Source organism: Stylophora pistillata, chromosome 7 (genome assembly GCF_964205215.1).
Source record: "Stylophora pistillata chromosome 7, jaStyPist1.2, whole genome shotgun sequence".
Taxonomy (NCBI): Eukaryota; Metazoa; Cnidaria; class Anthozoa; order Scleractinia; family Pocilloporidae; genus Stylophora; species Stylophora pistillata.
The window spans coordinates 23,648,217-23,667,374 of NC_142525.1; the positions used below are offsets into that span (position 1 = coordinate 23,648,217).

At 40.8% G+C, this 19,158-nt stretch overlaps 1 protein-coding gene across 1 annotated transcript in view; it reads left to right on the top strand.

The window, feature by feature from the left end:
• Positions 1-19,158, top strand: part of LOC111339840 (uncharacterized) — a 72,850-nt gene that overhangs the window by 40,529 nt on the left and 13,163 nt on the right. Inside the window, exons 38-67 of the mRNA XM_088728981.1 lie at positions 614-901; positions 1,356-2,027; positions 2,798-2,927; positions 3,201-3,866; positions 4,034-4,339; positions 4,906-5,024; positions 5,380-5,537; positions 6,050-6,173; positions 6,257-6,305; positions 6,472-6,536; positions 6,643-6,951; positions 7,478-7,648; positions 8,322-8,450; positions 8,665-8,949; positions 9,524-9,732; positions 11,377-11,661; positions 12,306-12,477; positions 12,843-12,989; positions 13,355-13,429; positions 13,624-13,866; positions 13,964-14,169; positions 14,761-14,927; positions 15,044-15,194; positions 15,643-15,799; positions 16,298-16,330; positions 16,667-16,738; positions 17,539-17,713; positions 17,887-17,953; positions 18,149-18,316; positions 18,868-19,108. Of these exons, the coding sequence (XP_088585107.1) occupies positions 614-901; positions 1,356-2,027; positions 2,798-2,927; positions 3,201-3,866; positions 4,034-4,339; positions 4,906-5,024; positions 5,380-5,537; positions 6,050-6,173; positions 6,257-6,305; positions 6,472-6,536; positions 6,643-6,951; positions 7,478-7,648; positions 8,322-8,450; positions 8,665-8,949; positions 9,524-9,732; positions 11,377-11,661; positions 12,306-12,477; positions 12,843-12,989; positions 13,355-13,429; positions 13,624-13,866; positions 13,964-14,169; positions 14,761-14,927; positions 15,044-15,194; positions 15,643-15,799; positions 16,298-16,330; positions 16,667-16,738; positions 17,539-17,713; positions 17,887-17,953; positions 18,149-18,316; positions 18,868-19,108 (6,039 nt within the window). The remainder of the gene's footprint in view (positions 1-613; positions 902-1,355; positions 2,028-2,797; positions 2,928-3,200; positions 3,867-4,033; positions 4,340-4,905; positions 5,025-5,379; positions 5,538-6,049; positions 6,174-6,256; positions 6,306-6,471; positions 6,537-6,642; positions 6,952-7,477; positions 7,649-8,321; positions 8,451-8,664; positions 8,950-9,523; positions 9,733-11,376; positions 11,662-12,305; positions 12,478-12,842; positions 12,990-13,354; positions 13,430-13,623; positions 13,867-13,963; positions 14,170-14,760; positions 14,928-15,043; positions 15,195-15,642; positions 15,800-16,297; positions 16,331-16,666; positions 16,739-17,538; positions 17,714-17,886; positions 17,954-18,148; positions 18,317-18,867; positions 19,109-19,158) is intronic.

Sequence of the window (19,158 nt, forward strand, 5' to 3'; positions counted from 1 at the left end):
GAATGCATTTTGTGCTACTAAAATCAGGATAAACTCCCCAATTAACCCTATGCACCATATCATTCGCATATTTGATGCATATTCTCCATACTGTTCTCTGTACATTTCCTAGGGCGTTGGCAAGGAAAATTAGTCTAACAATCATGAGAATTTTTAGTCACTGATCATTTCTTTCATTCTCGTGACCTTCATTCTCAAGACCAAGCTGCTGAAGCTTTTAATAAGCTTCCTGCGGAGCTGAGGAATTGCAGTGACCATGCACTTTTTTTGTATAAATCTTAAGAGACACATACTGACATGCAATGGATAATCTAGTATAGTTTTTATTATTCACTATTTCATCAATTTTGATTTATTGTAAGTATTATGTATATAGTTAGTTTTTATATTAGTAGCGAAGAGCCACTATGTGGAAGTATGCTAATAAAGGTCATTATTTATTTATTTATTTATTATTTATTTAATATGTTATTCACGTTTCATATTGTAAGGAGAAAGAAGGTGCTAGTCACTCTTAGGGCTTAAGGGTTAATGGACCATTGGGCTCGAGAGACGCAACGTTGACTCTTAGGTATGTCTGATATCCAGTTAACCTTGTAGCATTTCATTCCAGTCCGTGCTATGTGAAGGTGCAATTGATAACTGGCTCCCTGGCTTGATCAGTTCCCTGAGGCAAACTCTCTTGGATCAACTCACATCAGTGCTTACTCCTGCCCAGCCGGAAAGTAACGAAGCCCAGCCTGACAACGCTGAGGGTGCAGCCCAGCCTGACGAGCCCCCACGGACGGCCGGAAGTATGGGCAGAGTGGAGAGATCGTTCACTCTGGACAATTGTTCTGAAGTGGTTTTGTTGGCAACACAAATTGAATTGTGTAAAAAGATTGATAAATCACTGAAACAGGTATTCACTTTACATTGTGTAGAGCTTGTAACAAAGGTGTTCATCTGTTTTTCGGAAGGAAGGCAAAACTGGTTAGAGGTGTAAAAAGGCGAAGAGATAAACTATCATTAGAAAATTGTGATCACCCGTGGTAGGAAGTAGGTGAAAAAGATCGTCGGCGATGACTGAAGCAAAATGCTTCACCTGTCCAACAAGAGTTTCTTGTGGCATAGGCAGGGGTAACGCATTACACCCACAAAAGGATTTTCATAACTTTCAATATTTCTGTAGACTTAGATATCTCTTAGTCCCTTACATTCGCGTTAGATATAGAGTAATACGTTTTGCAGTCTGGTTTTGACTTATGATGGTATCACAGGCTACGTTTCACGGTCGTACATTGTTATTATTCATTTATCTGATCGAAAATTTCCCATTAACTTTCGTTGATTTTGTAAATACTTTTTCATCTCAGGTGGCAAGCGGCGAGAACAGAGAAGCCCTACGAGAAGTCTACGACAAGCTAACCACGATTTTAGAAGCCACAGCAATGATGCTGAAAGGCGCCGACAAGGAAGGCAAGCCACAAGAAGCTGACGTTGATTACGACAGTGGCGTGAATAGTGATGGTGACCCTGAGGAAGCAGCTATGAAGGAGATGAGTCGTAACACCAGTGCCAGTCAAGATCGGCTTGGTACAGCTGTGGCACAAAACGACGAAGAAGTCTCGAACATTTCCGGAGTGTCGCAGAAGCAGAAGGCACTACCTGAACCGGATGAAGTAAAACCTCAAGGCGTGAACAACAAGATGCTGCTATTTCCAAGCCAGATTCAGAAGATTAGTAATATCATCGCCATGTTATCACACAAGAGGAACTTGGTTCAAAGACTGATCGAACATAAACAAGAGTGGGAAGCACTCAAGAACCCAGTTGACACTTTTGATTGGCAGTGTCACGCACGTTGCCGCTGGGAAGAAGAACAGCAGGCTTTCAAAGTCGACATCTTAGACATGGAATTTGATTACGGATTCGAATACCAGGGCACTACATCGAGACTGGTTCTCAGTCCTCTTACGGATAAGTGTTTTGTGGGTCTAGCTCAAGCAGTCAAGACTAGAATGGTCGGAGTTTTTACGGGCGAGTTTGTAAGTATTAATGAACATTCTCTCGTTGCTAATTATCAACAGGTTTCAATGATTGCGACGGAAGATTAATGCAACAAAGGCGGGTTAAACCTGACGACGAATAGTGGACTAAAAACAGCCTTAAATTCTCAGTACATTTCTTAGGTACAATTAACTTATTGTTGACCATAAAGACGTCGCATTGATATGGGATCGAATTGTTCGAGCTGGAGTTCATCCAAGGCCATTGTGTTTTCGGGGAAGTCACTTGACCATTAACAGGGACCTTAAGAAACCGCGACGGCGACGGTAACGAGGACGTGGAAAAACAAGAGATCTAATTGGCAGAACAATAGCTCCGTACGTGCATTTTGAAACTTTGTACATTTAGCCGTCCTATGCAAAACAATAACGTGAAATCGCCAAAATTTGCGTTATCTGTGAACCGAAACCGCGACGGCAAATTATCTTAACTTCCATTTGGAACTCAACAGTTACTTTATACGTCATGCTGAAGTTGAGCGGCGGCGCTGTATGAGACAGTAAGCTCCTGCAGCCATTTTTGAAATTCTAAGCAAGAGTAGAAATTCATTTTTTAATCGAAGTCTTCCTTGGCGTCGCCGTCGTGGTTGCTTAAGGTCCCTATTATTGTTGGCGAATAGGCCGGGAAAACGGAGAAAAATTCTGTATTCTACTAGGAGGAGTAATAATCCCAGTCGTTTTGAGCTTAAAATAAGCCGAGAGAATCGAAGACATCCGTATATGGTACAAGTGCGGTTTTCTTTATTTAGGGAGCTGGAAAGACAGAAACAATAACCGAACTGGCCAGGATCCTAGGGAATCCGCTGTACACATTCAACTGCTCCGCGCCAATGAACAGAAGCACTCTGATCGACATCTTCAGAGGTCTTGCCTGTTCTGGTATGTAACTTGCTTGTTGTGAGTCGGTAGAATAAAACCTGGAATACACGCGGATCATAACGAGAAATTATGTTACCTTTGTCTAGGTTCTAGCAGTCGTTTTTCTTGATACTGATGTTTCTCTATTTGCGGCGCTGGGGCCCGTTTCTCGAAAGTCCCGGTAACTTAACTTATGATATCTCTCGGTGATCCTTTAAGATTATGTTGTTATCACATGCCTAGCCATCTTTGTTTGTGTACTTTCCTTTATCATCTTCTTGTCTTTATCAATAGGTGCTTGGATTTGTCTTAATAACATCTCGACCATTCAGCCACCCGTTTTGTCTGTTTTAACACAACTTGTGACAGTCGTTCTTGATGGTTTGAAAGCAAGCAAGTCTACGGTTATTCTTCACGACGATGAGATAGCACTAGTGCCGCAAGGCGCTTGCTTTGGGACATTAAATTACTCTGTCGACCAGCACAAAACGAAATACGATCCATCAGTGGGTTTCTTTCCGTCCTTCAAGCCATCCGCCACTTTTCTTCCTGTGGATCTGTGGGAGATGTTCCGTCCTGTGGAATTTGTTGGCCCTGATCTACAGGTCATCATTCAGGTATGGCTCTTAAGCCAGGGCTTCACGCAGGTTTCCCCTCTGGCATCCAAGATTGTGACCCTAAGGAATCTCTGTCTGCAACTACTTCCAAGCTCCTCTAAACCTCTCCCGGCAGATCTCTGTTTATGTCTTCAAAAGTGTGTCGGCTGGGGGGCTTATGCTTTGAAAAGAATGATTGAAGATGCAGGGTCTCATCTTGGCACAACTTCTGAAGAGCTTCACGTGTTAGTCCCGGAAAGTAAAGGGCCCTCGAACGAAGAGGAAGATGTTCCAGAACGTGCAGAGTCTCTGACTGAAGTTGCTACTACTGTGAATGCACCACTCGAAGAACTCAGACATGATGGTAAGTTGTGTCATAAAGGTGACCATGTTCAAACTGTGAGCTTTTGTTTCTACCTTAAACTCAGAATCGTGTCTCTCCTTTGCGGCTGATTAGGAACGAGTAGAACTCCTTTCCTGATGCAATTTTTTTTTATGATTCTATGTGTGCTGGGTTTGTTCTTCACTCAGAACTTCTGGCACCAGTGGAAAACCAGGAAGCATCCGATCTGCAAGACGTGCAAGAAATGCTCAAACTCGAGGAGCATGCTGTTGTGCTTGCCTTACGAGACACGTTCATGCCGGGTTTGGACGGCAGTGATGCTGTCATGTTCGCCACTTTGTTGGCAGACCTGTTCCCCAATGTTCAGGTTCCAATGATCTTTGAAAATTACGGCTCACAAGGGACTACGATGCAAATGAATGAGCAAGTGAGCAATTTAGAGGAGATTCCTGTGGTGTCTAAGACCGGTGAACCCGGTGCAGATAATTTAGAAGGTACGTCGATAATTTAATGTATCAAAACCTTTTTCAAAGATGAGTTATAATAATAGTAATAATAATGGAAACTTTAGTTGTGTTTTTAAATGTACAATTGTAAATCTCACTACGTATAGGCAATTTACAAATGCTGCTTGAGATTGGCTTATTCAACACACATACAAAAATCAAAATTGCATCAAATCTGGGTTGTCCCAATTCCTATTTCTACAACAAAAGACTATGTTAAAGTAATATGTTGCTCTAATAGCTATATTCATCATTTTCTTGATTATGTAAAGTTGCTGCTTTTTGGCAATGCCTATGTCATTCATCATGTCTAAGAACGTAGAGCATTCATCTGAGAAAACGCCAAGGGAGCTCATGTAGAGACTTACAAATTTCACACATCTGAAAGTTCTACTCATTTCGTTAATCAAGCTCCGATATTAATAATAATAATAATATTAATATAATAATAATAATAACAATAATAATAATATTAACGGTTTATTCACAGTATATCCGCATAGGTTCATATATCCACATAGGTTCGCTCTTAATTGACAAACTTTGGTTTTCAGTGCTAAGTGATATGCAGTCTGCTATAAAAGTGGCCACAGGCAAACTTGGTCTGCAACCTGGTGCCGCTTTTCAAGCCAGAGTGGCTCAATTGGCGGAGCTTGTCAAAGCACATAAGTTGGTGAGTTTTATAGCTAATATTTGTTGGTCCGACCGCGATAATTAAAAGCGGCAAGAACTTGTGTGCGTTCCTCCGTAACTCTCTTTCTTCGTCGATGTGTCCGCATTTTGAAACATTTATCCTATAACAAAAAAAACTTATAATACCCCGATTCCACTTGCTCTGGAACAAACACTAAGTACTCGCAACAGAAGATGTGCTTCCAAGACTGAGATATGGAATTAAAGCTCCAACTTCTTCTAAATTTTTCAAAAATCATATTCATAACCAACCACTTAGCTAATCCAGGCAAAAAGATCAGCAAAGAGTAAGGAAAACAAACAAACTTGTTTGATAAACCGTTCTTGTATCTCAGGTGTGTATAAGTGGACCGTGTGGATGTGGTAAAACCGAGTGCATCAGGACCTTGGGTGCAGCTCACAGAGAGATGGGACACTTGGTTAAGACAGACATAGTCTGCACAGAGGCTGTAGAGTCAGAAGAACTTTTTGGATATGTAGACCCTGAAACTAGGTGTGTAAAAGGAGGCAGGTTGGGGGGGCTTGGGGTGGATTAAATTTTGTTATCTCTTTTTCTGATACGAGGTCTGAGTTATCACTTAAGACTTGGATCATTTCTTTGTCACGCACTCGGAATTTGAACACAGGGAAATTATCAAAGCGTGGCTTAATTTTTTATTTCTTGAAGTGTACAATATACGAACAAGAGTAACACTGGGGCTAAGCACAGGTTTCATTTTCCTTTAGCGATTTTCTAGCTTGCCTCTAAACGTTTCCCCATAAGTTATTTTTCTTTCTTTGATCTTTTGTTGCAAAGAGAATCAGTTAGGAGTCCTACAATGTAACTTTTGTTTGTCAAAACATCACTGTAAAACAACAGCTTTTCTTTTTTTTTTTTAGAGATACCCTCAACGTTTCGATGATGCTATACGAATTACCTTTACCAGATTGTAGATACCGACTTGAAAAAAGTAATCCTAGAGATTAAATAGCAGCGGAGCTAGCTCTGTTTTATTTTTCATCTAGAGAATGGCGAGATGGTGTCCTAACTGTGCTCTTAAGACGACAGGCTCAGCAATTGCGTCTCCAGGAGACAGAAAGCAAAGCTGCGGGAAAGCCTCTGATGAAATGGCTTCACTTGGACGGGACGGTAATGTACCCACAATGAATGATTATTTTACCTCAATAAAACCATTACTTACGTACGACTTGTTCGGTTTATTTCGGTAACAGATCGATCCATTGCAGATGGAATTGTTTGGTTCAGTGGTACAGAATACAGGTTAGTATATCAGTCACTGATTTGCTGCGATGAAGTAGTTGAGCAATTTGAATATAACTGGGTGTCTACGGCTATCTAAGATTGCATTAGTTTTGCCAATATAGGAATATTTTGGAATAGTTGCTTCTTGGTCATTTTTACTAACTTTCCATTTATTTGCTTTCAGGAACTGTAGTTATTGGTAACAACGAACGAATTAAAATTCCAGATGCTTTGCTTATCGTTTGGGAGGTGATAATCTTTTTAAGTGTTCTTTTCTGGTTACGACTCTTGATGACTGCCCGTGAAAGCCACATTAGACTTTGTTATTCAAAACCTTTTTGACTTTCTTTTCAAGCTGGAAACTCTAGAGAATCTTAGTCCAGCGGTACTCTCCTCCGTGGGCATGCTCTGTATGAACACTTCTGATGTCAACTGGCCACTTTTGGTTGACCGTTGGCTCGCCAAGCGTTCTGAACGCGAGGCAGATCAGTTACGAAACCTTTGTGATCGCTATATCGGTCCAACTTTGGCGTACCTGGCTTCCAAAACATCGGTCCCCCCTATTTCAGGAGCACCACCAACGCAAAACAAACCGTCTAAGTTGCGTCACGTGGTACCTGTCAGCGAGATGGGTATGGTGAACACTCTGCTGTCTTTAGTAGAGGTAGGCTTTTGATTTTTCGATCGTGGATTGGTAATTTTTATTATTGTCACCAGGTTGGAAAATAAAAGCTTTGTGATACTTTAGTGTTGAAGTATATCCTTGTGGTTCAGCATAAGGCGGCTTCGAGTATGCTAATCTTGCTGGACAGGTTGTTACTTCGGTTATAAAGCTTTCTAACATTTCGCTGGTACTCAAATATACTCTTGGGCTGAGAGTAGCGCTGGGGAAACTAAAAGACACAATAGTATAAGCCAGGCAGAGCTTTAGACGCAGTCTCTCTAAAAGCGGTCTGGTGCATTTCAGTTAAAAAAATCGACTTCTTTCAAAGTTTGCCCATGAGTCTGTCGTAGTCTAAAAATAATCGAGACTACCTTTGTTTTTTTTTCTTTTTTTTTTTTTTGAAATATTGCAAAATAAAAAGGGCGTAGATTTGAAGCCGAAAGCTTCCAGTATGTAAGAGTATTGTTAGGGAGATATTTATAGGCTTACTTCAGCTGCTTTTGGCATGTCAATTTGTGTTTTGTAGGCACTAATTTCAAACTGTTCAGACTTAATGCCACCAGAGCTTGAGAATTATTTCTGCTATTCTGCCATGTGGGCCTTTGGTGGTACGTTAGTGGAAGAACATCGTCCGTTTTTCAGTCAGTGGTGGAGAGAACAGTGGAAAGATTATGTGATTCTCCCTGGCGACGAAGAGGTCGGTGATCAAATGTATACATGCTTACCCCCATAGTACTAATTTCTAGTTAAACTCAGCAAGAGCTTTGCGAAGACGTTTGATAAGTAATGGAAACAGCAGCCACACGTACATATATGGCGCTTATTTATGCAAGTTCTAAGCATTCGCTTGCTTCGGACACACCGATTATTTCAAATCGCTCTCCTTAGCAGCCATGTCATATTTGTTATCTCACTAAGTCAAATTAATACACTTCCGAGCCAAGGTGTGACTGAGGTTACCGAAACGAGGGCGTCGAAGAGAACTTTGTACTGATTAACGAAGGCAGCGTCCACGCGTAGAGATGTATAGTGACTTTTTATGCATTTTCAATAATTTATCAACATCAAACGCGCTAGTTATTTCAAGTCCTTCCCCTAACACAGTGTGATATTAACTTTCTTATCCGGTCGAAATGATATTGAAGTGATGTACTGATGAAGTTGAGTGTAACTGAAATTACGGAAGCCATTATTTTGGCCCTGCCATGCTGATGACACTTACGAAGATTCCAGTGGCCTTTAAAGGCTGTTAACTTGTTAGTTTGTTGTTTCATCGTCCTTTTTTGTCATTTTAAACGCCCAGCGCCGTTATCAAAGCCAAATGTTGCTAATAAACGCTCATTAGCGGCGCAATATTCATGTTTTAACAGGTGTGGAATTACTACGTGTTTCCCGAGACTCAAGAATTTCTCAGCTGGGCTGACTCAGTTCCTCCGTACTCACAGACGGCAGCTGAAGGCATCCCTAATGAAGCATATGTTCACACAATACAGAATGAGGTCAGAACTAAGCTGAATTTGCTTATTTAGGCTAAAAACTCCTGAATGAAAATAATGAAAAGGTTTGGTCCGACTAAGTCTAACTCATTGTACGTCTTGACGCAGTATTGCAGCATCCATATCACTTTGCCCACATATTTTCAATGGAGTGTGCATTGCGAGTCTTTGAATGCTTTTCTTGGTAAATCAATTAAACTTGTTAATTTGTCAACAGCGTATTTCTCACCTTGTTGGCTTGCTGAGCGATGGCGGAAAACCGGTTTTACTGGTTGGAGAAGCCGGTTGCGGAAAGACATCTATCTTGCGTCATCGACTCAAACAACATGGCGGAGATATTGGGGAGGTTTTAAGTTTGACAGTGTTCTGTAACAAGTTCACTACATCTAGAAGCTTGTGGAAAGAACTGTCATCTTGCCTGGAATGGAAACACGCCAGAACTTTCGTACCGAAAGGAAACAAGAGATTAACTTGTTTGATCGACGATCTTAATCTGAGCGGAGTAAGTTAACGACTATATCTGGGAATAATGTACTTTCAGCGTTGGTCAATTTTAAGACTGCAACCGTGTGATTGGAAATCCAAACTTCAGTGTTTAAATTGAAATATTTAAGTCACTTTTACTGTTTTTTAGCTTTAATTTTCCCAAGTAAATGCACAAGGGAGGGAATGGTATTCCCTGTTTAAACTAGAAATAATCAATTTTGTCTTGGAAAAGTTTCTGCTTGATAATTATTCAAGGTAAAAAACTGGCCGTTAGTTCTCGACCAAAGACTTGTCAGGAGACACCTTGTCATATTTTTCCATCTTCACAGAGAGAAAAGAAAATGACGTTGAGATTTTTCGGCCTTAGTTCACCCGTGACACGCTTGTGGTCCTGTTTTATTTTTTTTGTTTTTCGTTTTCCCTCGTGACATCAATGCAAGTCTTTTCCTTTTGCGCTGCCGTTTTTTCCGTGAAGTCGCAAAGGGAAAAACTTGCCTGATTTAGTTAAGAGCAAAAAGAAACGACAAATTCGCTTTCATGATTTGCGTTTATAAGCTCCTGATCTTTGTTATTTTGCTTTGGTCTCGTAGGCAAACAATTTTGGTGCCCAGACCGCTCAGCAGTTAGTTCGCCAACACATTGATCATGGCGGCGTTATTGACCCAGAAACCCACCAATGGCGGGAAATACATGACGTCACTTACCTGTCATCGTACAATCCACAAACTCCGCCCACCACAGCTCGACTAAACAGGCGACTGTTACGCCACTTTTCGCTTTTCAACGTCACGTTTCCTAAGTAAGTAGTTGGTTGTGGTGGTGACCGTTGTACATAAATATGCACCGAATGCAAATATGGCGTCCAATTTGAGTTGCCATTGTTCTGGACTGACTAGCCTCTCACACATGTATTAATCCTTTTGTATTTCCACGTGAAGACGAGGCTAGTCAGTCCAGAACAATGGCAATTCAAATTGGACGTCATATTTGCATTCGGTGTATTTTTGTTATTGACCAGCCGGAGGTCCGTATTGGCAAAAACTGTGCCCGAGGTCTTGGATACCGTCCGAGGCCGTAGGCCGAGGGCGGTACTCAAGACAGAGGGCACATTTTTATTTGTAAAGGTAACTTCAAAGGCTTCCGAGCAAACTTTGAACATTTTTTGATAAGTAACTGTCATGATGTGACACCTGTCAATTAAAGAGGAAAAATGTGTATTCCTCTGAATAAACAACAGTACAGGTATGACAAACACGCGCGAGTTAAATGACTATGCGACGATCTTCTCTTAAAAAAAAAAACACTCGGAGATCTTACGAAAAGTATCGTTTACTTCCGGAGACGATTACTCTTCGAAGATTTACCTCTGCTCCGTTTTAAACTGTCACGGAAAGTCAAATTGTAAGTGAATGTAAGTGTGTGCTTTGGAGTTGTCAGTCTGCTTGTTTGTTTTCTGTAATGGTGTGTGTAAATCGGTTTTTTTCCACCGAAAAGCTGAAATAAATGAGACTCTTTCCAGCTAGACACAAAGGGATTTAATGCGAATTTTATTCATCGAATTCGTTCGATTACTGTTGTGAAATTTACGGTAGAAATATCCAAATTCAAGGGACTTGCAAAGAATAGGCGAAAGTGTATTTATAGAAGAACTCAAAACTTCGCTCAACGTTTCACAAACGAACAAATTGTGTTGAAGAATTCAGATATTAACGATTGAAAGTCACATTAATTAAAGTAATCGTTAACTGCTACTACCTCTCGTTTTAACCCTCTGAGTTACTTTTTGTGAAGGATTATTAAATAACAAATCGTTTCTGGGCCGCGTTTCAATCTTTTTATAAACAAATTTAGTTCCACAAAATTGATTTCGAGTTCAATTTTTGCTGAAAAACCAAAGTGATTTGAGAGCGAGAGAGAAGAAAGAATTAATATTATTTATCGCCAAAAGGTCGTGACCCAAGTCTTTGCTTAAAAATTCTGCCCAGCTGGCAGAATGAGATATATTTGTAAAAAAATTGCAACGAAGCTTGATGTACTGCAAAATGACTCTAGCGAAACGGATACCGCCCGCCGTGAGCGGGCCAGATGGGGAGAATACTGCCCGCTCTCGGAACCAATCAGATTGCAGGATTCGTAGAATACAGCCCGCTCACGAACTGAGAAAAAGAAAAACAATACAAACTATCTAAAGAGAGTTTTGTGATCGAAACTTTTCCTCCTAATATCTAGCTTTTTTTTAGTTTTACTGCTCTGTAATCATGGCGAGATAAGCCTCAGTGAAAAGCCTCCTGAGAATTCCCTCCGTGATTGTCTTAATTCCCTTTTTTATGTGTGTTAAACAACAGCAGTATAAAAAAGAAGACGAAGCTTTAATCTTTGGTTTTCTAGGTCAATAACGTCTTCACACTTAAGTCCAACAATAAATTTTAATTTCCTCTTTCAGCCAAGATGAATTGCACCATATCTACACTCAACAGCTTGAGAAACACTTTATCATTCACGTAACTCAGTCTCAGCACACAGCCAATGATAACGCATCACAGGAGACTTCTGAAGGTCACTCTCAACGCCATGGGTCTGGTGACCACGACAAGGCCATCCGGGATCTACTGTCAGATGTTAGTCACGTAACTGTAGAGCTCCAGGATCACTTGCGAGGCATGTTCCTGCCCACATCACAGAGATGTCACTACATGTTTACCATGACAGATTTGACTATGGTGTTCAGGTGTGGATATATACAGACTTTCTGTAGTAGGAGAGGTCGAATGAAGAGAACGATTCACTGTATGTCGTAAAAAACAAAAATCAAAATAACCACAACATAGCGAGGGAAATTTCTCAAAGAGTGAACCCAAAGTAAAAGCAGGAAATTTGTTTTGAAGCACAGGAGACACGAGTGACTAATTTGCGTTTGGTATGGTTCTGCATCTGATTGGTTGAGAGGACTGCGCGAGTTTTCAGGACCAATCACAAAGCGAAGGAAATGGAAACCAATAAATGCAATATCAGATTAATTTTGAGACTTAATTGGAAATTCATCCAAGAGTATACACTCTAAAGATAGTGTTAAATCTCCGTTTCCTGAAAATAGCAAGTGACAAAGACGGAATCTGAGGCTCCACGTGGGATCGGATATCAGACCTTCGGCCCCGCATGGTAGCCTCGGGGCTGTTTATTGTTCCGAGTGCACGACAAGACAAGTAACATCTCTCTCTATTCCCCTACTGCGCTCAAACTTTAGCCAACGTGGAAATGCCATTCGGCCCAAGAACAAATTGCAGGAAAAGAAATAACTTCGTAAAACTCTTTGGTTTTTTCCTAAATGTCTTGGGTTCAATTAAAGCCACCTTTCTTTTCGTTTCTATTCAGGAACCTTTGCCTGACACTGCGCCCGGGTTGTGCCTCTCAAGACCTTTTGTTACTATGGAAACATGAATGTGACTGGATCTATGGCCGCCGGTTGATTGACTCAGTTGACAAGGAGAGATTCCAACAGGCATTCCTGAACGCTGCTAAGAAACGCTTTACCGAGGACGAACAGGTATGAATGAGGCAAGATTAGTTCATGTATAAAGTTGTTTATATTCAAATGGAATACAATGGTTGCGTTTTCTGTCTGTTCGTAGAAGTTTGCAGACTGTTAGCATTCTGCCTATTTCGCTCATATCTTTTTGTTCGGTTTTCTTTCCTTATTCCACCCGGTCATTCTTTCTCTTGTACGTTCCTTTGCTCGTCTGGCCGGTTGGTTTATATCGATTCTCTTCCTAGTTCTTTGTTCCTTCTCCTACGCGCTCTCATTTTGAATCGTTCGTTCGTTGTTCAGGCCGAGCGTCATATTGCACTTTGCGTCATGTTGCAAATTGTACTCATGAATTCGTTGATTGCCTCTGCTTTCTTTAATTAAAGCTGTCAATTGTGACCAACTCCACCCCTTTCTTCACGAACCTGGTGGACTCTGAAGAAAGCACGGGTGAAGTAATCGGTGCTGGGTCGTCGGAGGGCACCGAAGATGACGTACATTTATCATATAGAAACGTCACCGATATGCTGAAGGTGGGTTAACTTTATCTTATACAGTAATCTTGAGTCTTAGATCTTTGCAAAGTACGATCTTTTTTTAGGGGATGATGAATTGATGATGTGTTAGCGCATCCATGAAGTGGCTGTATTTACTTTGTTGTCATTTCAAACCTGAATTTGGAGTGTTGATTTTTGTGGATGAGGAAAACCAAACAAATCAGGAGAAAGCCCCTAGAGGAACAAAGCCCAGCTCTGACCCCCAGGTTTAGGACCCAAATTCTTCTGCTAAACTTGCCCTTGAAGAATAACTAAGAATGTCACTATTAGTTGGCCTTCTTTGCCTCCACTGTATGGAAGTTATCAATTTTCTCAACGGCTATTTTATTGATGTTGGTTAGGTTCAAGCTGTGTTGGAGCACGGAATTGAAGAGTACAATAAGGACTTTCCAAGACTTAAGATCACTCTTTATGAGGTAAAGTTCTCGTTAGTTGTATCTTTTGTCTTTGCCTAATTGCCACTGGCTGAAAATGACTGGTCTGTTATTTTTGCTCAAGGCTCGCGAAAGTATGAATGTTCATTACGCTCATAGCACGGACCTTTTCTTAGCAGCAATTATTGGACATGGAAAATATTTCGTAGTAACTGTCTATTTCTGCTTGTTGACAGGATGTTATGGAAACCATCTGCCGTCTTGTAAGGGTTCTCCAAAGCCCCCATGAATGTGGCCACGCCCTACTAATATCACAGGGGTCTCCCGGTATGAGTACAAACCTAGCCCAGCTTGCAGCTCACCTGTGCGGTTACTCTGTGTTCAGAATCAACTCCTCAGCGCTCACGGCCTCTGAAAGATACACACTGGACAGTTTTAAGGCAGATTTGGTGTCGGCCTACACAAGGGCAGGTGTCAAGGTGATTATCAGCTATCAGTTGAATTCAAAACTAATAACGGAATGACTACGTTAAGCGAATTTCTGATCGAAATATCCGTTTTTTATGCTCTCTGTAGGGTGAACATTTAATGCTGTTATTACCGGAGTCAGATTTGACTGACGAAGACTTTCTTGTTTATGTAAGCGAGTTCCTAGTGTCCTCCTCCATATCGCATCTTTTTAGCGAGGAAGAACAGACGTCAGTGATCAACGCTGTCAGAACTGAAGTCACGCAGGCCGGTCTGGCGTACACACGAGATGTTGCATGGGATTTCTTCCTCAAGTAAGTTCTACACTCCTTATCTTATGTCTCGAAATAGTTGTATTGTACATGTTATATTTGTAGTGTACCTCGTTTGTATCTATTTAACCGGCTGTGAGCCCATGTTTATAGAATCCTCACAGATATTCAAAGAACTGAGCCATGAAGACTCTGAGGTTGGCGGTAGGTCTGTTGTAGGCCAATATGTTTCTGTGAAACTTAAGCAACAGAAGTGTCCGTGAGACCAAACGGAACATTTAATTGAAAACAAAATAGTGACTGCTGTTTCAACCTGATATACTTAACAAATGGTAAACACCACAGCGTACACTATTGTACGCAAACCTCCCGCGTGCATCCATAACTCAATAGTGTACGCTGTAGTGTTTACCATTTGTTTTATAACATAACATTGATAGATTGTAGCTAAAGAGTTCCCTTTTATTTAACAAATCTTACGCGACCAGAAAAAACAAGCGCGCGCGGAAAAATAGTCTTTGCATTTGCTCACGTCAGCAGCGTACACCCATGGGCAAATGGGGAACGCTAAATTGACCAATCAGAGCGCGCGCTTTACTTTGGTTATGTTATAATTTAACTTCTCTTCATCAGGACCGTTAGAGAAAACCTCCGTGTTGTTCTGACTGTATCGTCACTTGGACCAAAGTTTCAGAAGCGCTGCCGTGATTTTCCCTCCTTAATGAACACAGTGTCCATCATCCTCTTACCCCACTGGTCCAAGGAAGCGTTGGTGACGCATGCGTATCATGTCCTCAAAGGTAACCCGACTCATGCAGTCCATGCTAACTTTTTCAAAATGCAAGTCGTGGCTCCTGTTTACTTACGTACGCTTCAGACTGGTGCGCCCTACAATCATTTTTGTTGTTCCTTTTAGATGTCGAGACTTTCTCACCAGTGCAGACAGAAAATCTTGCCCATTTACTGGCTTCCATGCACCTGTCCATAAAACAACAGGATTCTGGCGAAGAACAATGTGGAACGTACGGACACATTACCAATACGGGCTTTGAAGTCTTCGTGGAAAGGTAACCCACCTTTTTAAAGCTACTTTTGCGAAGTTCTTATTTCCTCTCTCAGGACAGAATAAAAAAAATCCTCGAAAGCCATGACCCTCGCAGGTGAGGTGCAGTTGTAACAGTATCAGAAAAGACGCCTGAAAAAATTTCAGGCTTTGACGGGATTCGAACCCATGCCTCCGAGATACTAGTTGGGTGCTACTTCCAACCGAGCTAGAAAGCCACACGTTGCGAGCGGGGCATGTTTTAGAAGGTTCTTCTTTCCTGAGGAACAATATGTGACGAAATTTATTTCATTAAAATCTATATTAATAAAATATAGCAAGGATAAAAGAGATACTCACTATAACCTTTACTCTAAAAGAGCGTTCAATTTCAAAAAATGGAGTGCTAGTAACTCAGTGGCTAAGGGTACGAGAACTAAATCCTTGTTGTTTTTATCAATTCTTCTATCCAGGTTCACATGCTTGATCAAAAAGCGCCAACAAGCCTTAAGAAGCGAACATGAACAAATGGAAGCAGCTCTTCAAACTATCGAGCGAGGAACACAGCTGGCCGAACAACTGAAGACACAGCTTGGGCACGAAAAGATGGTGCTTGAACAGAAGAAAGAGGTTTGTTACCAGAGCGTGTAAATTGGGCACGAAATTTCACTTTTCGTTCCTTTTGCCATCGCTTCTGTCATTGCTCTTTGACAACTCAATGATTGAATATCATGAGATATGGACACTTCTAACTTATAATTAAAGAAATGGCATTTGCTGTACCATTGACAAGCAACACTTCGTGCACAATTTTTCGCTTATTCCACGTATAACAATTGCGTGTACTTGCCGTGAAAACTATCACACCAGTCTCCAACGTTTGTTTAATTCATTTCAATCAGCAGTCATTTCTGTACACCTTCGCTTGGGTACTATTTAACATTTCTTGTGAGGTCGCCGAATACCAACCATTTTTCAGTGTTTACTGACAGTAGCTACTGTAACTCGAATACGTCACATCCGTTTGAAGTCTTGTGGTCTATTGCGGTCGTCAGCTGCATGCTGTAATTGTCAGCTTTGTTTGACTTTGATTGCGTTTTGATTTATTTCCGTTGTCTATCTTTACAGGGCAATCTTCAGTTATTGCTACAGATTGGTCAGGTAACAGATAACAGTTTTTTTTTGAAAACCGATCTTATTTTCTGAACAAAGGCTGATAGTTTCGAAAGAAACTGTTTGGGGCTGCGTCGGTGGGAGTAACGAAATAATTTGGATATATCAACAAAGTTGAAATGGTAAATTGGCCACCGTAATCATTCGCTCCGACGAAGGGCTAACGCTCGAAACGTCAGCTTTTGTAATCATTACGGTGGCCAATTTACCATTTCAACTTTGTTGATATATCCAAATTATTTTCTGAACATTGTGAGTAAACTGTGTGGGCTTAAACGGCTTCATGTATGATGTAGAAGAATAAGTTCTTTTTTCCTTTTTAAGGACAAAGCGATAGCTGAGGAACAAGTAAGACTCGTGAGTAGACAGCAAGAGAGAATACAGAAACTAAACAAGGTAAATCAATAAATTTACTTATTTATTTATTTATTTATTTTTTTATATTTTAATAATAATATATAACACATATTTTTTACAATTTTAAATTGAGTTTAGGAGCGTGCTGTTGTTACAGAAGTCGCTCCCTCAATTTTAACACCTAACTTTTATGTTCATTTTACACACTCATTCCCACCCTTGCATACGCTTTGTTCCTTTTTTACCCACTGATCACGAGTTTGCTCATCAGTGGAGTGGGAACCCATTTTCATGGGATCCCATACATCAACACCAAGGGAAGCCACAAAGGTTGCTAGTGAAACTACTGGTTAATATATTTAATACTATACAAAAGTAAGGTAAATCAATAAATTTAAACGTCTTACAGCAATAGCTACACGTTGTCGTTTTCAAGAGATGGTTTACCAGCTTGCCTGTAAATGTTGGTACCCTCCATGAGATTGGGCCCTCTGGAAATAATATTTTCGTAGCTGTTAGCCAAATCGATGTTTTTATAGAGTGGAATAGATACACAAGTGAACCGAAAGAATCGAAGCAATATCTTTTTGAGACGCAAAATGTTTGCGAATTTGTCAGCTATCTCCTTGACTTTTGAATTGACGCACAGATCAATCTGCGATGTTGCAATTGATTTACACTTGTATCTGAGTGGTTGAGAGGGTAGAAATGGTTTGTTCGACCACTGATAGAGCTTCACAAAGCAAAACTTATGCAATCCTAGGCCACTTTCAACACAATCATGAATTGAAATTTGATTTGAATTTTTCTCGAAATTAACAGTCTTTTCTCCTTTCTAGGCTCTTCCTGAATACCAGATAGCGCACGAACGAGCAGTGTTCAAGGCAGCCGCTGTCGTGTCTGATACCAAGAGAGTGTTAAAGATCCTCGATGGACAGGGACTGGCAGAATTGCGGGCCCTGCAGAAACCAGATAATGAAATTGAAGATCTCTTAGCTGCAATCATCATTATTGGTACGCATGGTAATCTGTGGCATGGTGGCGACATATTAGAATCTGAGAAAGTCGATTTTTGTTTACTACGTATAATTCGGTCCTCTTAAGATGTCACCTTTACAAAATTGAGACTTCCCTCATATTATTTTGAAGATGATGTTGAGAATTGTTTACCTCCTTTCATTTTGCAGTTAAGTCGCCATCATCTGACTTGACCTGGAACAAGGGAGCTAAGCGTCTCATGGCCAATTTAGACAGGTGAAGCTTGAAAAATTCTGATATATAATTCTGGTTGACAAACGAAACTTCGCCATTGGTTGATGACTCTTTAATTCAATATTTTAAGACGACGTTAACTAATTAATGTTTTTTAAGACACTATCCTGAAAATTCCACTTTTATCATTTGGCTTTTCATTTATGAACTTTCCTCAAGATATCATCCTTATTTCAGGTTTCGAGAGGAACTTGGTGTGTTTGACGAGATGGAACTTACGCCGAGCACGCTGGAAGTCGTAGAACCATACCTAAAGAAACCACACTTCAGTGGCGATTACCTCGAGAGGAAAACCAGCAACCCAGCAGTGGGCTCCTTGCTACAGTGGGTCAGAGGAGTGTTCAGGTAATGGCCAGGGACCACAGAGATTTCAAAACGGGCATTCATGGTTACAAAAATATAATTTGATAATAGTAAGGCAACTACAAGAAGTTTGTGAGCTTCTTGTTGAACTTATCACCACGTTGAAAATGAATTTGATAATACATCGATCAAATGCTGGTTGAAAGTGAAGGGCCCTTAAATTGTAGTGGCAACTTAAAGTGTCTTTAAAACGAAGATACCTGGAGTGAAGATAACTTTGTCTAAATTCAAATGATATGAATGAATTGGAATTTAGTCGTGTTACTTCACGAACTGGCTCTTAGTCCACTCTTTCCAAATCGGAAATTAAAAGTAGTAGTTTTTGTTGTGAAGGAAGGCAACGGGGACAATCCCTGGGAGCCAAGACGAACTGCATGAACAGACTCAACTCGCATGTGACGCCACGTGGTCCGGGAGTCGATCCCAGGTCACAGTTATACTCGAGTTGCTTTCTTGCTCTTAATTATGTCGATGCCTTTCTCTCGGGTATCTCTTAACTGAATGTAGATTGTTTGTTTGCTTTTTCTTTCAAGATATCATCGCATGATGCAGTTTAAAGTGAAACCCCTTCACGCCAAAGTGTCTGAGACGTCCTCTGCAGTGGAGCTCGCTGTTGGTAGATTGTCCTCCATGGAGAGTAAACTGATGGATCTGGAAGAACGCCTAAGATCTCTGGCCTTAGCATACGAGGAGGCTTCCATTGACAAGTGTCGGCAATTCGAGCTTACAGAGACTTTGGACTCGCAGCTGTCCCAAGCAGCTTACTTTGAAGAGGTGAGCTAATTAAATAACATTTTTTTTTATGTTTTTGTTATGTTAAACTG